The sequence below is a fragment of the Aquarana catesbeiana genome, linkage group LG01 (assembly GCF_042186555.1).
Source record: "Aquarana catesbeiana isolate 2022-GZ linkage group LG01, ASM4218655v1, whole genome shotgun sequence".
Lineage (NCBI taxonomy): Eukaryota > Metazoa > Chordata > Amphibia > Anura > Ranidae > Aquarana > Aquarana catesbeiana.
Window position 1 is genome coordinate 330,672,895 of NC_133324.1, and position 22,486 is coordinate 330,695,380.

At 38.4% G+C, this 22,486-nt stretch overlaps 1 protein-coding gene across 1 annotated transcript in view; it reads right to left on the reverse strand.

Annotated features, from left to right (window-relative positions):
• PARP2 (poly(ADP-ribose) polymerase 2) overlaps window positions 1-22,486 on the reverse strand; it is a 73,739-nt gene that overhangs the window by 19,136 nt on the left and 32,117 nt on the right. Inside the window, exons 5-7 of the mRNA XM_073631328.1 lie at window positions 16,133-16,243; window positions 15,766-15,836; window positions 14,704-14,754 (exon numbers count right to left, since the gene is read on the reverse strand). Of these exons, the coding sequence (XP_073487429.1) occupies window positions 14,704-14,754; window positions 15,766-15,836; window positions 16,133-16,243 (233 nt within the window). The remainder of the gene's footprint in view (window positions 1-14,703; window positions 14,755-15,765; window positions 15,837-16,132; window positions 16,244-22,486) is intronic.

A 22,486-nucleotide genomic window follows, 5' to 3' on the forward strand; every position in this document is an offset into this window, starting at 1 on the left:
GAATAATGAAACATACCCAATGCATATTAATTACTTTAATAACACTTAAAGAACAATTCCAGGTAAATATATTAACAATTTACCAATGTATTTCTTTAAAAGGTCATGAAATCAACACATTCTGCTATTGAAAATCTAGGTTGCTGCATACTAGAAAGAAGTTAGCACTGAACTTCACTCTCTCTTCTATTTGCCCTCACAACAACTGAGATTGGGACAGAAAGTAAATCAAATTGGGGCAGATTGCAAAAGATAGGGCAAACCCCAAAAAAGTCTTCAAATATATTAATAGTAAAAAAGGTCAGGACTGAGCATGTAGGCCCTTTACAAAATATTCTAGAGTGGGTGACTGGGGACAAGGAGAAGGCAAATGTATTAAATACTTTCTTCAGCTCTGTGTATACAAAGGAGTATGGCGGAGCTCATGTCCATAATGGGGGTGGTAGTGACACAGCCCCAAATGATCCACAATGGCTCAAAAGTGATATGGTCCAGAAATATTTAGACAGAATAAAGGTGGATAAAGCACCTGGACCTGATGGCATCCACCCACAGATCCTAAAAGAATTGAGCACTGTCATTTCAAGGCCATTGTTTCTAATATATAGGGACTCATTAATGACGGGAATAGTACCACTGGATTGGCGCAGGGCCAATGTGGTGCCTATATTTAAAAGGGGATCAAAGTCTTTACCAAGTAACTATAGACCTGTTAGTTTAACTTCTATAAATCGGGAAGATACTGGAGAGTTTAATAAAAGACCACATGGACGAGTTCTTGCTGGAAAAAAATATTTTAAGCAACAGACAGCATGGATTCATGAAAGACAGAAGTTGTCAAACAAATCTGATTTCTTTTTATGAGGAGGTAAGTAAAACCTTGGACAGAGGAGTGGCTGTGGATGTGGTATACTTGGATTTTGCAAAAGTGTTCGATACAGTTCCCCACACATGGCTCATGTGTAAGGTAAAGTCTACAGGCTTGGAAAGATCAATTTGTAAATGGATAGAAAACTGTCTAAGAACCCGAAAGGTTCAGTGCTGGGACCCTTACTTTTTAATATCTTTATAAATGATATTGGGTCTGGGATTAAAAGTACCATTTCAGTCTTTGCAGATGACACTAAGCTTTGCAGTGTAATAACGTCCTTACAGGATGTCTCCAATTTACAAGCCGACCTCAATGCACGGTTTCATTGGGCAACTAAGTGGCAAATGAGGTTTAATGTTGATAAATGTAAAGTTATGCACTTGGGGGCTAAGAATATGCATGCATCATACATACTAGGGGGAGTACAACTGGGAGTATCAATGGTGGAGAAGGATGTGGGGGTTTTGGTAGATCAGAAGCTCAATAATAGCACGCAATGCCAAGCTGCGGGAGAGAGAGAGACATCACAGAGGACACTCTTTACGTCTAGAGGGAAAAAGATTTCATCTCCAAATACGGAAAGGTTTCTTCACAGTAAGAGCTGTGAAAATGTGGAATAGACTCCCCCCAGGGGTGGTTCTGGCCAGCTCAGTAGATTTAAAAAAGACCCAGATTTTTTCCTAAATGTAAAGAATATAACTGGATACTAACATTTATAGGTAAAGTTGATCCAGGGAAAATCCGATTGCCTCTCCGGGAATCAGGAAGGAATTTTTTCCCCTGCTGTAGCAAATGGAGCATGCTTTCCTGGTGTTTTTTGCCTTCCTCTGAATGTCAACTGTGGGTGAAGGATTGTGTATTTGGTATTGTATTTTTATTTTTTTGGTTGTACTAGATGGACTTTTTTTCAACGTAACTATGTAAAAACCTTACAGCTGTCACAGGACCAGGATATGAGGCAAAATCCTTCAGGACAATTGTTCTGATAGCAACTGTTTGAAAAGGAATTTTCCTTCACTTTACAGATTCCATTTCACTCCCTGATAAATCTCCAGATTAGGAAGCATTTTTTCAAACACAAGTCTGCATAAGACTTAAAGGGGTATTAAACCCAAAACCATAAATGTAACATATAGCAGCTTACCAACCATTAGATATGGTGGCTGCAATTTTTTTTTTTTTACCCCCCCCCAGCCCCCCCACCCCCCGTTTTACCCTGGTGATCTGGCCAGTAACACACCTGCTGTATTAAAGTGCCTCCACTCTGGATGAAGGAGCACATTTGGAGAGCAGCATTGTCAGTCTAGGGGGACAAGAGTGTTCGATGCACTAGCAGATTTACATACAGTAACAAAGTAACAAATTGAAGCCAAACTTTATATGTTTTATAAGCAGTTAGAACAACAGTTTTTTTTTCTTTTGGGATAAAAGTTTTACATGAATAAAAAAAAGCAGATCATTGTAGGTATCTTGTCAGTGCTAAGTAGTTGTCTCTTCCCTGTAACTGATAACATTCTGCTGGTGCTTGTGCTGGAGAATGTGTTCTTTTGTAAAACAAACTTATTGGCTGGAAAGATTACAAAAGAAGTCTAAAGCAACCATCACATCTAAGAATTGGTAAGCTGCAATATAATAAAATGTTTTGGGTTTAATACCACTTTAAGGCATACGATCGGCCAAATGTTTTATTTTTTTAAAGAAATCTCATCTATGGAGACGAAGGCAGAATTTAACATTACAGAAAAATCTTTTTAAAGCTACTCTATCTAGTAATCTAAAATCACATTGTCCCAAAATATGTTCTGCAAAAGACAATAAAAGTTTACCTCTCCCACGGCTCACTCTGCCAAATGCCACTCCATTGAGCAGGAAGCCTCCTCTGACGTTTCTTCAAAAACTGTCAGAGTCTAACTATTGGACCTCACGGTGCTCAGTGGTTCTTTCTGCCAACACCTATGCCACTACAGAGTCCTATAGTGAAACAGAGGTCAGTGGGAAAACCCTCTGAGTTCAGCAGGGGACCAGGAGTTCAACACTCCCAAAAGTGTCAGTCATCAGAGCATTGTTTGGCAGTATGGGCGGAGACATATTCTAGGATTTTTTATCACAGAGTCCCTCTACCAGGTTACAGAAAGCAAAACCCGTTAGAGCAGGGGTTTCAAACTGGAGGCCCTCCAGCTGTTGCGAAACTACAAGTCCCATCATTCCTCTGCCTGTGGGGGTCATGCTTGTAATGTCTCGTGGGCTGTCAGCCTTGCAATGCCTAATGGGACTTGTAGTTTTGCAACAGCTGGAGGGCCACCAGTTTGAGACCCCTGCGTTAGAGGTTTCAACCCGTCCTGATGCTATTTAAAACTAAAAGGTTTTTGGTTGAAGCAGGTAAATTATAGCATAATTATTTATGAACAGTTATACAGCCACTGTACTGTCATAAGGTACACAAGGGCTTGGAAAACTACATCTATGCTACTTATTTGGTAAACATGGTAGCTAAGATTATGGGCTACTATTCTTCTCTTAAAACACGCCAATAACTTTTTCAAAAAAGGGAGGGGAAAAAATATATATAGCTCTTCTCAGTGAGAAGAGCTATATATTTTTTTTTCCCCTCCCTTTTCCCATTTCTTCATTATCTTACGATTCTATTCATATATTCAGTTTGTATGACGACACAAATGAACTACCCAGATATGTCTAGGTTTTGTTGTATTTTTTAATGTTGTTTCTTAATAAAACTTGTTTTTTACTATTATACTGTTGTATACTTTGACATACTTCTATCTAAGCTAAACACTAGTGCTTTTAAAGTACGCCTAGGGGAATCCCCTTTTTTACAATAATTAAAATACAGGAAGTTTTAAACGGAATCATGAATTACGTGCTTACGTAATGTTCATCATTTCCTAATACAAAAGGTCAATTCAAACAACGAATATTGATTATTCCTTAAATACTGCATGCGATAATATAAAAAAGAGTGAATTCATCAAGGTAAAACATAAAATTTGTGTTAAATACCAAAAACAAATTTAGATAAATCTTTAAAGTCAATCAAAAAAACGCACACATTCATTATTTATCTCATTATATAGGCAGTAAATATTTTAGGAATTGACAAAATAACATTGAGTTGGCCAGTAAGAAAACAATGCATGAGTGTGAAATATGCCCTTAGCTCAGGATGGTAAATAATGTGTAACATTGCAGTAGAGGAAAATTGAAGGCACACAAACAATGTTTTCATAGTTTCACAACATTTCTGTGCACATTCATTCACAAATCAATCTTCCTCAGGTGCAATGTTAGCCTGTGAAAAAAAATAATGGTGATAAACAAAAAAAAAAAAAAAAAAAAAAAAAACAATAAATTTACATGCCAAATATCGCAAAACATACAATTTTTAACACATTCATGAAAACAGGCATGTTATCTAATAAACTCTCTACTTTTGAGATACATACCGCTCAAGTTATTTAATGAGTAGGAGATGCCCAGTGTTTACACATGCATACACCCACTAAAGCAAAAGAAATCATGTCCGTCTCCAGTGATATCAGACCTGCTGTTTGGTAGGTCTATTGTACAGTGACAAACTTCTCTCATCTATGCAGGGAGCAATAACTCCCTGGCAATAAGGGTTCTCAAACAGGAAATTTATATGATCAATAAAGAGCCCTTCCAATGCTCTTATGTGTTTAATAATGCCAGGGAAATAATCCCTGCCCTGTAGATTATTTACTTAAAATAAAAAATATTTTAATACTCCCGACATACTTGTCTATTTGATAAAGTGTATTTACCAATAAAAGATTCTATAAAGCAATCTTAACAGGTTTAACAACCCATTTACATTATATGAATAAAATAAAAATATATTAAATAAGTAATGTCAGGGGACAAGGATATAGTCTATGCAATGCACATTATTTAACTGGAAAATCTTCATAAAGAAGAACTGCTGTTATCATCTACGCCACCTGCTCCCTGCATTTCACTGAGTGACACCCTCAAAATGCTGCTGTGGGAAGATTGCATATGCTGCAGCATCAGATATTCACGGTTGGCACTGACAGTTTCTCCCCGTGATATCATTGCCCCACACAGAGTACAAACAGTAGCAAAAAAACAGTAACAGACGTCAAGCACTGAGTGCAAAAGTGGTAATCCTGGTTCCTGAGGGAGTGTTCGGGAGGTGGAGGCCACTGGATAGTGGCAATGGGAGGTAGCTGGTGCGGAAGGTGCAGTTATTGTGCCTGTAGTGCCAGTCGCTGCCCACTCCCTTTGGTGATGCTTGGCCAGGTGGTTGCGCATGGCCGTGGTTCCCAGTCTTCCTGGAGTGGACCCCCGTTTCACCTCTCTAGTGCACAGGTTACAAAAGGCACTTGTGGCATTTCTTATGCCAATACTGGGGTCTTTTAGGTGAAAGAAATCCCAAACTGTAGACTTCCTTTGGGAGTAAGAAGTTTGCACTTCTGCATTATCAATTTCCAGAAAACTGTGGGTGGGTACTTCATTTGGATAATCAGGGGATTGTCTTAGGTCAACAGTTTCATTTTCAAATGTCTCAGGTGGAGGAAGATCTAAAACTTGAACCTGAAGATTAGGTTGAGCATTATAATCAGGCATGGCGTGCCTAGAATGGTACTGCAGGGAAGGTTGATGGAAATGCTCTTGTAGTTGGTATTGGTATTCTTCACCATGGCGGTGATGTTCATAGTGTCTGGTTATCCCTTCCTGTTGGTGATCACACAACCAAATTAACACTCACTGTTCACCATGCAATGTGCCATGCATATCAAACTAGAAGTCCCTAAGTAAGCTTCTCTGAGCCTTTTAAATGTGACTCCAGGATGACATCTAAAAACTGAGAGCTGCCTCACTGGGGTTGGATTTGCCACCTTCAGGCACCAACATTGTAAATCTAGTCATAAAATGGTCATCTGAAAACGATTACATCTTTTTTAATCAAATCCTTTTTATTATTTTATATGAAAACGACATTCACACAATACAGACAAAACCACAAAAATAGAAATCATACCAAACCAACCCTCCCCCAGAAAAAAAAAATAAATAAAATAAAAAAAATTTAAACCCAAACTCCTTCCCTTCAACAAGCCGCCCCCCCCCCCACTCAGAGTATATATGACACACAAAAAAAAAGGCACACCAATATCCAGCATTACAAAGTACACATTGGTTGACATGATACCTAAGTCATAGATTGAAGCCATCTAGACCAGATAACATCAAACTTATTCAGGGAGTTCCTGAGTTCCAAACTTATTCAGGGAGTTTTTGTATTCAACCCTTATTTTCATATTTTCAGGTGATCTCCCTATTGCCATTTATGGCCCCTTTGCCATTTTTGCTTTATGTAAAATGAGCAAGAAGAAGCTTACAGCTATTCTTAACAAAATGAGAACATACTTTAGAATAGGTACGAAAAATGGCTCTCAAATAATATTAAAAAAAAAAAAAAAAAGTATGTTATCAGAAAGTTTCCATAAAAAAAAAAAATGTATATAATTATATCCAAAATTTCAGTTTGAGGGTATTACTGTATCCTTAACTGCTTTATCAAATGCGTTTTCAAACTTGCCTTCCCCACTGCTGCTCTGTTCAGGCACTGTAGCCAGTCATTAAAGACAAGCACTGTCATGTGGGAATAAGGGGTATGAGTTACAAGCTTCCCTTTACCTGGAAGTACCAGGAACAGCTGAACACAACAAAAAGCTTTTTAAAAGAAAAGGTTATCCTTTTTATCTTATTTGTAAAATATCTTTGATCATACTTTGGATCAGAAACAGTGTTGGGATAAATGGCAATAAAAAAAAAAAAAAAAATTAAGCACTAAAAGCTACCAATATTATTCTTCAGTAACATGGTTTTTTTTTCCCCCACTCGTCAGTCTAAGGAAAAAAGAATGAATTTTTCTTCATTTTACCTTGAAAATACAGGGGAAAATTCTATAAAAGGTCATATTAACACATTGTCATTCTTGTGAGTTGTGTTAGGCAGGCCATTCAAACGAATAATCTGCCAATGCACTAGAACATACTTTTTGTATGTATAGACATGCAGCATTTTTCTTTCAACGTAATGCATCACACCATGCATTTGAGTCAGAGGTGACATTTAAAATGTATTGCGTCACAATGTGCTGTGTGTGTCCATTGACAAACAGCACAGGGCTCAGAATGGGGCCACGCACGAGTGCCCCTATAGCAAGTGGTTTGCTACGGGGGCACTCAGCAGGGGAGAGAGAGCCTAGAGCGCCAGTGTGGGACCGAGGAAGAGGAGGATCGGCTGCTCTGTACAAACCAGTGCACAGGGCAGGTAAGAATAACATGCTTGCTATATTTTTTTTCTCCCTTTAGTATCACTTTAACTCCTTTAAAAGGAGTTACAATTCCAGACACATTTTCACATATTTGTTCAGGTTCCTTTACAGCATATTTACACACACAAACTAACTGAACGAGTCAAAGGAGTGATGTCCTTCCTGCTCTGCTCAGGCAAGAGTGTTGGGAGTTTAAATGAGAAAGAGTCTAGAAGCAAACATACAGTATGTGTACACTCAGAGAACACCGGATATTTCTTTCTTTCAGAAGAACACTGTTTAGAGGATATATAATATTGCAATTATAAAACTACTGTAAAAGAATTTACCCTGTAAAGTCTAAAAATGATCTTTATTGCACATTGATGTGGAACTCAAAATGTACAACTTAGGCCTCTTGCACATGATACTCCCGTTTGAGCATCTACTTTTTCAGACGTTCCTTTTTGTACGTATTTGCACGTATTTCCATGTATTCTCACGTTCTCGTCCTGCAGAATATTTAAATGTGCATTTGCGTGCAATTGTGCGCACAAGGCGTAAATTACTGACCAAAAATACTGATTTTTTATTTGTTTTTACTGAAGAATGCACGGCACTAGTTTACACACCTGTGTGCATAGGCACATTACAATTAATGGGCTGTATTTTAGCTCAGTAAAAAGAAAAGCTGTACTGAGCTTTTTCAAGCTGCAGTGTGCAAGAAGCCTTAACTAGGACTGAAATAACACATTGTATCATCTCCTTAAACAGATTTCAATTTTTTTTTAAAACTAGGCCATGTAGCAACCTACAATTACAAAAAACACAAAGTACTACTACTACAAAGATGAATAAATAAAATGTTTCCTTATTATGCCTGGTGCCTCACTTTGTATGCTATAGAATAGTAACAGTAGCTTCCATTTAACCCAGAAATTGAACCACACACCCCCAGTCATCTGCCCTGCTCCAGCCATGGCGGAGATGGGCTCTGAATATATGCAGACTGATCGCTGCCCTTTCTTCTGCTAGGATACGGTAGAAAACAATTAGAGAGTTCTGTGATATGCTTGATTGTGAAACAAGAGCATACTCATCTAACCCTAAGACATCACATTACATGGTGGTGCACCAAACAGAATACAGAAGTCCTGAACTACATTTCCAGTTACCACAAAAAAGGGAAGTACTAAACTGCATATTGGGATGATGGGATGATTGGATTATTGGCTGCAATACTGAGAACTCTCACTAGATGTCAGTGTACCATATACACATATATATGGTAATGACTCTGTTGTTTCTCAAAATATGTTATTCTTTACTGCAGTGCTTGATACAATGTTGCAAGAAGCACTTGCTAATGTTTAACTCTTTACTTGCTGATATATATCCAGCTGTACAACAGTTGCTGATATACATGCAGCTGTACAACAGGATACAGAAGTAATATAAAAATTACATTTGACCTGTTTTTGATGGGAATATGGGTAGAATTATTATTGCTCATGGGGATTATTGGAGGAATATCATGTTAACACCCGACAATGAACATATTTAATTAACAATAATAATATGCATATACTTTTTCTACATAGGGATTATGGGTGGAATATTGTAGTTAGACATACATAGGAATATATTAAACCTATTTCTGATATAAATATGTATATAATTATTTTTCTACATGGGGATTATTGGTGGAATATTGTTTATAAATATACATAGCAGCATATTAAACCCATTTCTGATGAGAATATGCATATAGTTATTTTTCTACATGGGGATTATTGGTGGAATATTGTTTATAAATATACATAGCAACATATTAAACCCATTTCTGATGAGAATATGCATATAATTATAATTCTGCATGGGGATTATTGGTTAGAATATTGTTTATAAATATACATAGCAACATATTAAACCCATTTCTAAAGAGAATATGCATATAATTATTTTTCTACATGGGGATTATTGGTGGAATATTGTTTATAAATATACATAGCAACATATTAAACCCATTTCTAATGAGAATATGCATATAATTATAATTCTACATGGGGATTATTGGTGGAATATTGCTTATAAATATACATAGCAACATATTTAACCCATTTATGATATGAAGATGCATGTAATTATTTTTCTACATGGGGATTATTGGTGGAATATTGTTTATAAATATACATAGCAACATATTAAACCCATTTCTAATGAGAATATGCATATAATTATATTTCTACATGGGGATTATTGGTGGAATATTGTTTATAAATATACATAGCAACATATTAAACCCATTTCTGATGAGAATATGCATATAATTATTTTTCTACATGGGGATTATTGGTGGAATATTGTTTAAAAATATACATAGCAACATATTAAACCCATTTCCAATGAGAATATGCATATAATTATATTTCTACATGTGGATTATTGGTGGAATATTGTTTATAAATATACATAGCAACATATTAAGCCCATTTCTAAAGAGAATATGCATATAATTATAATTCTGCATGGGGATTATTGGTGGAATATTGTTTATAAATATACATAGCAACATATTAAACCCATTTCTAAAGAGAATATGCATATAATTATTTTTCTACATGGGCATTATTGGTGGAATATTGTTTATAAATATACATAGCAACATATTAAACCCATTTCTGATGAGAATATGCATATAATTATAATTCTACATGGGGATTATTGGTTAGAATATTGTTTATAAATATACATAGCAACATATTAAACCCATTTCTAAAGAGAATATGCATATAATTATTTTTCTACATGGGCATTATTGGTGGAATATTGTTTATAAATATACATAGCAACATATTAAACCCATTTCTAAAGAGAATATGCATATAATTATTTTTCTACATGGGGATTATTGGTGGAATATTGTTCATAAATTTACATAGCAACATATTCAACCCATTTCTGATGAGAAAATGCATATAATTATTTTTCAACATGGAGATTATTGGTGGAATATTGTTTATAAATATGCATATCAACATATTAAACCCATTTCTGATGAGAATATGCATATAATTATAATTCTACATGGGCATTATTGGTGGAATATTGTTTATAAATATACATAGCAACATATTAAACTAATTTCTGATGAGAATATGCATATATGTTGCTATGTATATTTATAAACAATATTCCACCAATAATCCCCATGTAGAAATATAATTATATTCATATTCTCATCAGAAATGGGTTTAATATGTTGTTATGTATATTTATATATAATGGAACGGTTGGGACTTTGAGTGAGGCATGGGGTTGTGCCTCCATCCCGAATACATGAAAAAAGGAGGGGGGGGAGGCCGGAGGCCACATGGGACTTTAAATGAGGCAGTAGACAGGTTGGAGTAAGGTAAAAAAATGTATACAAGTTTATTAGTAAAAATTCTGAGTATACAGCACATGTGAAAGGTTACGTGTGCATGCGCACAAACCATAGCCTACATGAATGCATGTGTAGACAACAATCAAAGAAAGTGTATCTAACCATATATAATTGTAACAAATATACACTGTACAATAGATGCATAAATATATGCTGGGGAGCACAGAACACATGATGTAAAAGGTGAGTATAAAAAATAAAATGATGAAGTACATCAAAAAATTGAACAATATCAGATCCAATTAAAAGCCCAGTGGCTGCATCCTTGGTGCCCGACGCGTTTCTGTGAATACACTTCTTCAGGGGCGGATGCTACAGGATTTCTGAAATTACAAAATATGAAGCCATCAAAAAATAAAAAATAAAAATAAATACGACCAGAAAGGACAGTATGTCAATTTCTGGGTACTCACAATGTAGCCAGACTGTGGTGCAAGGCAGGGATTGGGCACGGAATATGCTCTCCCCCGGAGCTGGGGTGGCAGGCACTTGAGCGCAGGACAGGCGCACACCGGCATCATCCTCAAAGCACAACCATCATCTCCACAACAAAACCAATCATGGGTCAGGGTAGTGGACAAGGATCTAAAGTGGATGAATAAATCCATGAGGATAATCAAAGTACTGGCACTTAAGAGTGAGGGGAGTAAAGAAAGTAATATGATCATGGGGTATTACCTTGGAGGTGCTTGAAGCCAGAGCTAACCACCACTGTGGCGTCTGCATGGTGTAGAAAGGAGAGGGGAGGATGTGCCCGGGGCGACGCCTGATATGCGTCCCGACCGCGCCAATGATAGCCACCGACGTCACGCTACGGGCCGACAGTGCGTGGGGCGGGGCCCCTGCTCGGCGGCAGGGACCCACCCAGGCTGACGCCATTGCGTACAGCTACGTCGGCACCAGATGGAAAACAATGCGCCCGCACAGCGGCGCCAACTAGTGACGTCATGCGCAGGAGCATTGCGTGGCGCCGATGCGGTGTGGGCATCCACCCGATCCCCCACACCAAACCAGCCCAAAAACAAGGGGGCGGACGTGGGGGGGATGGGGAGGGCACGCAGAACGCATCGCAGCTCCGGGAGAGAAACAACCCGAAGCCCAGAACCCAGCCAACACACTGGATAGTGCAAGGTGCGCCCAAAGTTGAAGCAACATGTAATTGCACACAACTATGTGTGTGGACCATAAAGGTACACTGCCACACATAAAACAACCCCAACAATGGCCAGCAGGGGATAACTGCTTGGCAAACTGTCTACTGCCTCCATCCCTATTGAAATATAATGGAACGGTTGGGACTTTGAGTGAGGCATGGGGTTGTGCCTCCATCCCGAATACATGAAAAAAGGAGGGGGGGGAGGCCGGAGGCCACATGGGACTTTAAATGAGGCAGTAGACAGGTTGGAGTAAGGTAAAAAAATGTATACAAGTTTATTAGTAAAAATTCTGAGTATACAGCACATGTGAAAGGTTACGTGTGCATGCGCACAAACCATAGCCTACATGAATGCATGTGTAGACAACAATCAAAGAAAGTGTATCTAACCATATATAATTGTACATTGTATGTATATTTATAAACAATATTCCACCAATATTCCCACATGTAGAAAATAATTACATGCATTTTCATATCAGAAATAGGTTTAATATGTTGCTATGTATATTTATAAACAATATTCTACCAATAATCCCCATGTAGAAATATAATTATATGCATATTCTTATCAGAAATGGGTTTACTATGTTGCTATGTATATTTATGAACAATATTCCACCAATAATCCCCATGTAGAAATATAATTATATGCATTTTCATATCAGAAATAAGTTTAATATGTTGCTATGTATATTTATAAACAATATTCCACCAATAACCCCATGTAGAAAAATAATTACATGCATATTAATATCATAAATGGGTTAAATATGTTGCTATATATATTTATAAACAATATTCCACCAATAATCTCCATGTAGAAAAATAATTATATGCATTTTCTCATAAGAAATGGGTTTAATATGTTGCTATGTATATTTATAAACCATATTCCACCAATAATCCCCATGTAGAAAAATAATTACATGCATATTAATATCATAAATGGGTTTAATATGTTGCTATGTATATTTATAAACAATATTCCACCAATAATCCCCATGTAGAAAAATAATTATATGCATATTCTCATCAGAAATGGGTTTAATATGTTGCTATGTATATTTATAAACAATATTCCACCAATAATCCACATGTAGAAAAATAATTATATGCATTTTCTCATCAGAAATGGGTTTAATATGTTGCTATGTATATTTTTAAACAATATTCCACCAATAATCCCCATGTAGAAAAATAATTATATGCATTTTCTCATCAGAAATGGGTTTAATATGTTGCTATGTATATTTATAAACAATATTCCACCAATAATCCACATGTAGAAATATAATTATATGCATATTCTCATTAGAAATGGGTTTAATATGTTGCTATGTATATTTTTAAACAATATTCCACCAATAATCCCCATGTAGAAAAATAATTATATGCATTTTCTCATCAGAAATGGGTTTAATATGTTGCTATGTATATTTATAAACAATATTCCACCAATAATCCCCATGTAGAAAAATAATTAGATGCATATTCTCTTTAGAAATGGGTTTAATATGTTGCTATGTATATTTATAAACAATATTCCACCAATAATCCACATGTAGAAATATAATTATATGCATATTCTCATTAGAAATGGGTTTAATATGTTGCTATGTATATTTTTAAACAATATTCCACCAATAATCCCCATGTAGAAAAATAATTATATGCATTTTCTCATCAGAAATGGGTTTAATATGTTGCTATGTATATTTATAAACAACATTACACCAATAATCCCTATGTAGAAAAATAATTATATACATATTTATATCAGAAATAGGTTTAATATATTCCTATGTATGTCTAACTACAATATTCCACCCATAATCCCTATGTAGAAAAAGTATATGCATATTATTATTGTTAATTAAATATGTTCATTGTCGGGTGTTAACATGATATTCCTCCAATAATCCCCATGAGCAATAATAATTCTACCCATATTCCCATCAAAAACAGGTCAAATGTAATTTTTATATTGCTTCTGTATCCTGTTGTACAGCTGCATATATATCAGCAAGTGAAGAGTTAAACATTAGCAACTGCTTCTTGCAACATTGTATCAAGCACTGCAGTAAAGAATAACATATTTTGAGAAACAACAGAGTCATTACCATATATATGTGTATATGGTACACTGACATCTAGTGAGAGTTCTCAGTATTGCAGCCAATAATCCAATCATCCCATCATCCCAATATGCAGTTTAGTACGTCCCCACAAAAAGGTATCCTGACAGTGTCAGGATTAAAGAATAAACACATCAAATACTCTTTAAAAGGGACATCAATTACTAAAAACCCAGTAAACCCAAATAAGAAAAAGCAAAAATTATAAAACTGTAAGAGGTAGTGTACAATTTCTATTTGATAAAATTGAATGCAGAATGCATAATGCATATCAGACATCATTAATTAACTGCTGATAATACTAACAGAAGCAAGAAAGCTGGGTATCTAAAAAATGCGATGTACTGCCATTTCATAACATGTCAAGGATTAGTTCAACTTGATTAGTCAACAGCTTAAGCTGCTTTTAATGTCTAGTGACACCTTAAAGAGGAGTTCCACCCCCACAAAAAAAAAAAAGTCAGCAGCTACAAATACTGTAGCTGCTGACTTTTAATATTAGGACACTTACCTGTCCAGGGTTCCCGCGATGTTGGCACTTCCGCCGATTTTTGGATCAGCTCTCAGGTGCAAACTTCTGAGGGACACCGATGTCTTCCAGAAGTGGGGACAGGTACCTGTTCCCCCCTTTCCCATGAAAGATGCCAAGTGTGGCACCAGGGGAGTCAGGCAGAGGTTCCACTTTTGGGTGGAACTCTGCTTTAAGTGTAAAACTGGAAGAATTACAAATACAGAAAGGCATGACACTAATAAAAAAAGCTCAGTTCTCACCTGGTTTAACATAACATCATATACATCATCTCCTTCACAATACACATGAGCCTAGGAGAAAAAAAAATACAGGGGTCGATAAAAGTGTAATTGCCACGGCTACTCAAGCACGGCAGAAAATATGGAACAGGAGGCAATCCAACACACAATGACAGAATAACCAAATACTATGGTAATGAAGCATCAACTTTAATCAACCAAACAAGGCTTCCTAAAGAATTCCCTGGAGAAAAAAGCCCCATCTGCAGCCTAGCTAAGATCATAAACTCCCAGACAATTGGAACCAGGTTATCAGACACTTAAAATGCTATGCCATCTGTATACTGCCTATTGATTTTAATTTTTATATATTAAAGTGGTTTTAAAGGCTCAAGTTTTTTTTAACCTGCATTTAACCTGTAAAAAGCCTTCTGTGTGCAGCTTCCCCCCAGCCCCATCTAATACTTACCTGAGCCCCTCTTGATCCAGCGATGTGCAGGAAAGCAGCAGCTCTGCCATTCCTCGTTGGCTGAGACAGCAGCCGGAGCGACTGGCTCCTGCTACTATCAATCACAGCCAGTGGGAACCGAAAACAGGAGTATCTGGGCTGCTCTGTGCAAATAAGGTAAGTATAACAAGTTTATATTTATTTAAATCCACCTTTAATGTTGCTTTAAAGTGTAAGTCAACCCTCCTATTGTTTTCAGCCAAGGAAGCTGCCATCTTTGCCTCTGTCTAATCTACAACTGCCATGATGCTGCACACGTGATCAGTTATGACACCAGCCATTGGATGAGTCAGTTTGGTTGAGACTGCACAACCAATGGGAGTGTTATATTTCCAGCACATGCCAGAAATGAAACTATTTTATGGATGGGTATACTTCCGCTTTAAGTTTTTCAGTTTAATTAGAAATCTATCATTACACTGAACGGAGCAGGCAATAGTGTAAACAGATATATTACAAATGTAGTGGCACTGCTTTCCATTCTTGTCTATTCTTGACTTTGAAGGCATCCACATTTTTTTTTTTTTAAATAATCAGGGTTACTACAAAAACAGAATTTAGACTTCAACATATACCTTTCCAATTTTGCTGGAGCATTCTGGATCAACTGGAGCTTTGCCTTTTAACACCAGAGTTCTCACTTGCTCTGTGTAACAGAAAGAAATTAACATATGAGGTAACAAAATGTACAATAACACTCTTTAAAGCTCTTTGTTGTCCCCCTAAACTTCATTTGTATACACCAACATGAATTTTATAATAAACCTAAAATAAACGAATAAATATTATGTTTACATTGTGGGAACACATTTTGGTTGCTTGCAGTCATCCATCATATTTGATCTTTATATACAGGCCATAATAGGTAGTGCGGGATAATACCATTCTTCTTTAAAGATATATAGATCGATGGATAGAAATAAAATAGATTGGTTAACTTACCTTTGCTGTCCTCCTCTTCAGTTTCCACACTTTTGTTCTTTCGGGGACGTTTTGCAGTTGGCCCATTAATTATATTTTGTTTTGGCGGGTCACTTTCTTCATCTGCAGCAACTATACAAACACAACAACAACATTAACGTTCATTAAAAGCTAAAGTCAAGGTAAATACATTTTTTAACGCAACTCTGTATTGAAAAAACAGTCCTGTTTTATTATTAAAGTAGAACTAAAAAGGCATAACTCCCCCCCCCCCATTTACATAGCGTAAGGGAGGATAATAACCCCGTCTAGTTTTTTTTTTTTTTTTTTTGGCATCTGTATCCCATTGGGAAGATTTCCCTTTACTTCCAGTGAAAAATTAAAAAAACAAGAAGGGGGCAGAAAAAGTGAGGGAATCCCTGGTTGTTACCAGATCTAGTGTCCCCATTGAAAGATTTCCTATCTCTTAGGCCCCTTTCACACTGGGGCGGTGGGGGCATCGGCGGTACAACAGCGTTATTTTTAGCGCTGCTGTACCGTCGTTCTTGTAGCTGTATTCGGCCGCTAGCGGTGCGGTTTTAACCCCCGCTGGCGGCCGAAAAAGGGTTAAAATCCCTCGTACAGCGCGGCTATAGCCGCGGTATTGCCGCAGTATAGCCGCGCTGTCCCATTGATTTCAATGGGCAGGAGCGGTTTAGGTGAAAAAGCGGTTTGCAGGACTTTTTTCACCGCCCTGCCTGCGCACCGCTTCTGTGTGAAAGCCCTCGGGCTTTCACACTGAACAAACAGCGGAGGCTGTTTAGGGGCGGTTTGCAGGAGGTATTTTTAGCGCAATACCGCCTGCAAACCGCCCCAGTGTGAAAGGGGTCTAATTGTTCTGGGAACAATCCAAAATGTGAGATTTTCTTTACTTTCACTTTCAATGATAACAGTAAACATGACAAATTGAAAGGGTTGATCTCTCTCTCTGTCTAACTGGGACACAGACAGCAATAAAAATGAACAGGTGTTCCGATCCCTCTTCGCTCTATCCAAAAAAAAAAAAAAAAAAAAAAAAAAAAAAGCCTTTACGTTTACTTCAAAAATTGGATTTACACTTAATGTATAAGCCATCGCTTGCAGCCCGTTAAGGGTCACAGGAATTCAGAACCAGTCAGGTTATACAGCCACTTGCAGGAGGATTGACCACTGGCAAACAGAAAAATAGTAAGCCAGCTTCCAGTGTATCCCCCTCCTCTTCCAAACATGCCTCAGGTTTGTGAAAAAGCAGTACTGGAGATAGTATGGCAGACGTACAGGTACAGTTAGCCAAACACAGGCCTCACAGAGGACTGGGGGCCATCTGCAGCCCAGGAACCACCTGGGCCAATGGCTAAATCTGAATGATAGAAGTTACGCTTTCTACTATATAGTAAACCTGCTACCAGTACCAAGGGGTGAAACTGAGGATCAACATAATATCAATGTTCCAGATGGATAAAGCCACTGCCAGAGGGGGAATGACTCCGGACAGAAAGAAAAAATAATTAACCTGAGTCAGCCAGAAGCTGGTCAACCAGAGACCACCAGCAACCAGTGAAACAATCCAATTTCCTAAACAGCGAAGAAGTGCCAACAACTTGAGGTGGGAATCAACACAAAAACACTGGGGAAAATTCCCAGAGAAGGCATTAAAAAAAACTCAGTATGATAAAATAGACAAGGAAAGACCAGTCTGTCCACAAAGTAAGGCAGTAGGCACTCCATCCTCAGTCCTTAGGGCCAGGAAGATAAAACTTTGACTAAAGGGAGGAACTTTGCTAGGCATGGCACACAAGAGAATGTATGGTAGTAGCACAACCCAATAGATCACAAGGGCATAGAGGAAACCCTGGGTCCACTAGAGAACCTAAGGGTTCGATTGCCAAAAAGTAAGTAAGACAGAGTACAAGGGTGCAAAGCAGACACTGCCACAAGGGTAGGCAGGCCCGAAGAGTTGGGACCGAAGAGTGGAGACCACCTGAAGACACCAATGATACGAAATAAAACATTTTCATGGTTGACACCCCTAGGTGACACTGGAGCCTGCAGAAGAATGCTGTAGAGTCTTCTTTACCAGCTCTAGGAAGCTGTTGCTCAGCCAAACAAGGAGGACAAATCTCCAATTGATGGGATCCCATGAAGTCCTCTGAATCTACACCGTCTCCATCAGGGTTCACTTGCAGCAGGAAGTTAGAGTGTTTAATGAGGCACAGGGCCCTTCAGCGAAGAACTCTGTACACCAAAAGATCTGAGGCGCACCAAAGTGAGACTCCATAGTTCCAAGGGATCAGGTAGTAGTCTCGAGGCGGGAGGAACTCCAGAGCATAGAATTTCTCAGGAATGGGAAGAAGAGACTACCCCATTTGCCTGAAGGGGCTGATGGACTACAGCAGGAAATGCCTAATCCACACAGACTGGAGTCACCTAAGGTAAGGGGGCTGAAGAGAACAGGGAAGGACTTACAGAGTGTCATACCCGAAAACAGGAATGGCAGAATGCATTTTTCAGCGCACCAATGGCTTCGAGCAGACGTGCTAGGTGATGTCAATCGGCAAGGCTCCACCCTACATGTTTCGACATGTCGGACATCATACATGCTGTCATTCCTAGTGCCAGTGTTCGATTGAGAAATGCATCACGTCGAAAAATGCCTTCAATGGACTCGCAGTTGAAGGGCAGGTTTTATGTGCATTGCAACCCGCCCATACACACAGGCAAAACCCGCCGTTCAACACAGTAAACCCCTCCTGCAACACACGGAAAACCCGCCCCGCAACAGCAAGGCAGAATCTGACAAGTACATTTTCTCTCTGCTGTTTGCATAGCTTCTCCTTCTGTTTTCATAGCGTCATAAAATGCCTCTGACTATCTGCGCATGCACTGTGTTGATGTCACATCAGCTGATCAACAGATCAGCTGGAGTGACGTTTGGTACTGTGCATGCGCAGACCCATCGGAGGCATTTTTCAACGGGAGGTATAACACCGGGTATGACAATATAAGATGTAAGAGCATTTCTGCTTTTAGCCAATGAATGGCAAAAAGATTTTATGCTATGTGGTGCTTCTTTTTTTGCATGAGGATGGCGAGATCTGAGACACTGTTTAGCTCCTGATGTGCTGAAAGGTGAATTACCTTGCTGTGGAATTTATGAAAAGTGACCGACTATACAAGCTAGCTTTTCAATCATAGTCATCCTAGTTACTCTAAGATCTGAGGGGGAGTAGCCGAAATCTTATGGTGGAGAACATGTGGTGTAGACTTTGAGAAAAAAATTGATAAACAAACACACACACACACACACACACACACTTTATAGTGGAGTGAACTTTTATTACGGATTTTCAGCACTTTTATGGACATTTTTTGAATGATTGCACAGTTTTTATGATCATTTACTGTTTGTTACATAGGAGATGCATTTGTTTGATTTATAAGTTTTTATCTTTGATGATTAAATGCATAGTTTTTTTGGATATCTAATTAGTGGAGATACTTTGTAGCACAAGCATGTATATTACTTAATATTATATATATTTGCGGATACTATTTAATTTTTAGCGCAGTCACATTTTTTTTGCTTACTGGTTGATACATGTTAACAACACTTCACTATTTCAATGATGGCACTGTAACTATTTTAAATAAAAAACAAAACAAAAACAACAAAAAAATAGAAAAAAAAAAAAAAACACACACAACCAACCACCACACACATCTTTTCCCTAATCGATATACAGCTGTCATATGACCCAGATCTTTCCCAACTTGTCTGCAGGGAAACATAAGCAGGAGGAGCTTCTATTCCTTTGCTGCTGTAATAAACAGTCTTTATTATTTTGTGGAAATAACAGGGTGTGGTCGGATTCTAATGCCCCGTACACACGAGCGGAATTTCCATCGGAAAAATCTTGGATGGTTTTTCCGACTGAATTCGGCTAAAGCTTGCCTTGCATACACACAGTCACACAAAACTTCTCTGAACTTTCGACCGTCAAGAACGCGGTCACGTACACTACGACGAGCCGAGAAAATGAAGTCACATTTACCAATGTGTATACACCCGTGTGACTCTAGTCACATGGGCTGCTTAGATGCGATAGGGAAATTCGACATGCATGCATAGATGCGCTGCTGGTCTCTTCCAGCTCTCAAATACCAGTGGCACATCTGTCAGACAGGGCTGTGCTTTGTGGCAGAGTTGTGTAAATCTCAGAACCGGATTGAAAAAAACAAATCTTTTTGGCTAGTAAAACCATTCTAACATTTCAGTTTCAACCGTGTATGCAGCTGTTTGTTTGCCTGGACATTAGCTTTAAACTAGGATAAAAAAAATATTTCCCAAATACTGAATTTCATAAAGCACAAATCCACCACTTAAAGCGGAGTTCCAGGCTTTTTGTTGTTTATTAAAAGTCAGCAGCTACAAAAAAGCATAGCTGTTGACTTTTAATAAACAGCCACTCACCTGTCCCATGGTCCAGCGATGCGGCTGCACGGAGCCTCACTCCTCTCCTCTCCATGGCACCTCCAATAAAACTGTGGGCACCCGGCCGTGACAGCTTATGGCTTCACGGCCGGGCGCTCACTGCGCATGTGCGAGTCGCGCTGCGCTCTCCAAGTGGACAGGCAATCTTCTGGGACATGTGACGTGTCCCAGAAGATTGCCGAAAGGGAGGGGCTGCCTAGGGCGAGAGTAGGAGTCGCCTAGTACCCCGTACTCGGAAGCATGAAGTCCCACTTAAAACTAAGTCGTCGTCCCCCCCCCCTCCCCCGAAAAGAAAACTACATGCCAAATGTGGCATGTAAGGGGACGAGGAGTGCTTAAAAAGTGCCACTTTTGGGTGTAACTCCGCTTTAAAGTGATTGTAAACAATCACATTGTAAAACAAACCAACCATTCAGTTTAAAATAGAAATGAAAGGCAAAACATTTGTGTATAGCTATAAAAAAAAAAAAAAAAAAAACACAACACCCCCCACCCTTTTTTTTTTTAATAAGTGATCACATTTCCTGTTCTCAGCTGCATAAGAGCTGGGGGGGGGGAGAAGCAACAGCACACTGAGCTTCCCAGTGAAAGGCTGTACAGCCAGGCGCGTGTCAGGACAAGTTTGATCGTTGGAGGAGAGAAGGCCAAGTTCCCAGCATAGCTAGAGAACTGACCATGTGTGCTCTCCTGCTTAGTGTGGTCAGCTTTTAATAGGAAAACAGAGGGACTGATAGGAATACCAGGGATTTCACACAGAGGAAGAAATACAATGAGAACAGGAAACTTTTTTCATATGGGTACATGGTACAGCAGGCACATATTAGGAATATGAAATGTTGTGGTAACAAACACTTTAATTACTGCGCTCCTTGCTGCAAATGCCAGTATTGATGAGGTCAGTGGCCATTTGTTTGTACTTTAATTACGTTATCTGTAAGATCCAATGGTCCACATCCATTACACTCCAAAGTGAATAGTACAATTGCTAGCTCTTGGTGATAGAAATCAGTTCAATCCTCTGATTTGGGAATAAAAAGGGCTCGACTACCACTGCCAGTCCAAAGCTTAACAGCACATTAAAGAATACTGGGAAATGTCTGTTCCATCTGTACTTAGCAGATCTTGAAGCTCGGGCTAGGCTTCTAAATGCATGTACAGTGAGGAAAAAAAGTATTTGATCCCCTGCTGATTTTGTACTTTTGCCCACTGACAAAAAAAATGATCAGTCTAGAATTTTAATGGTAGGTTTATTTTAACAGTGAGAGACAGAACAACAACAGAAATATCCATAAAAACGCATTTCAAAAAAGTTATAAATTGATTTGCATTTTAATGAGTGAAAAAAGAATTTGACTCCTTAGCAAAACATGACTTTGTGACAAAACCCTTTTCACAGGTCAGACATTTATTGTAGTTGGCCACCAGGTTTGGACACATCTCAGGAGGGATTTTGTCCCACTCCTCTTTACAGATACTCACCAAGTCATTAAGGTTTCGAAACTGACGTTTGGCAACTCGAATCTTCAGCTCCCTCCACATATTTTCTATAGGATTAAGGTCTGGAGACTGGCTAGGCCACTCCAGGACCTTAATGTGCTTCTTCTTGAGACACTCCTTTGTTGCCTTGGCTGTGTGTTTTGGGTCACTGTCATGCTGGAATACCCATCCACGACCCATTTTTAATGCCCTGGCTGAGCAAAGGAGGTTCTCACCCAAGATTTGACAGTACATGGCCCTGTCCATCGTCCCTTTGATGCAGAAAAACACACCCATAGGTCATAGGCATTCTCCTCCTCCAAACACGGAGAGTTGAGTTGATGCCAAAGAGCTCAATTTTAGTCTCATCGGACCACAACACTTTTACC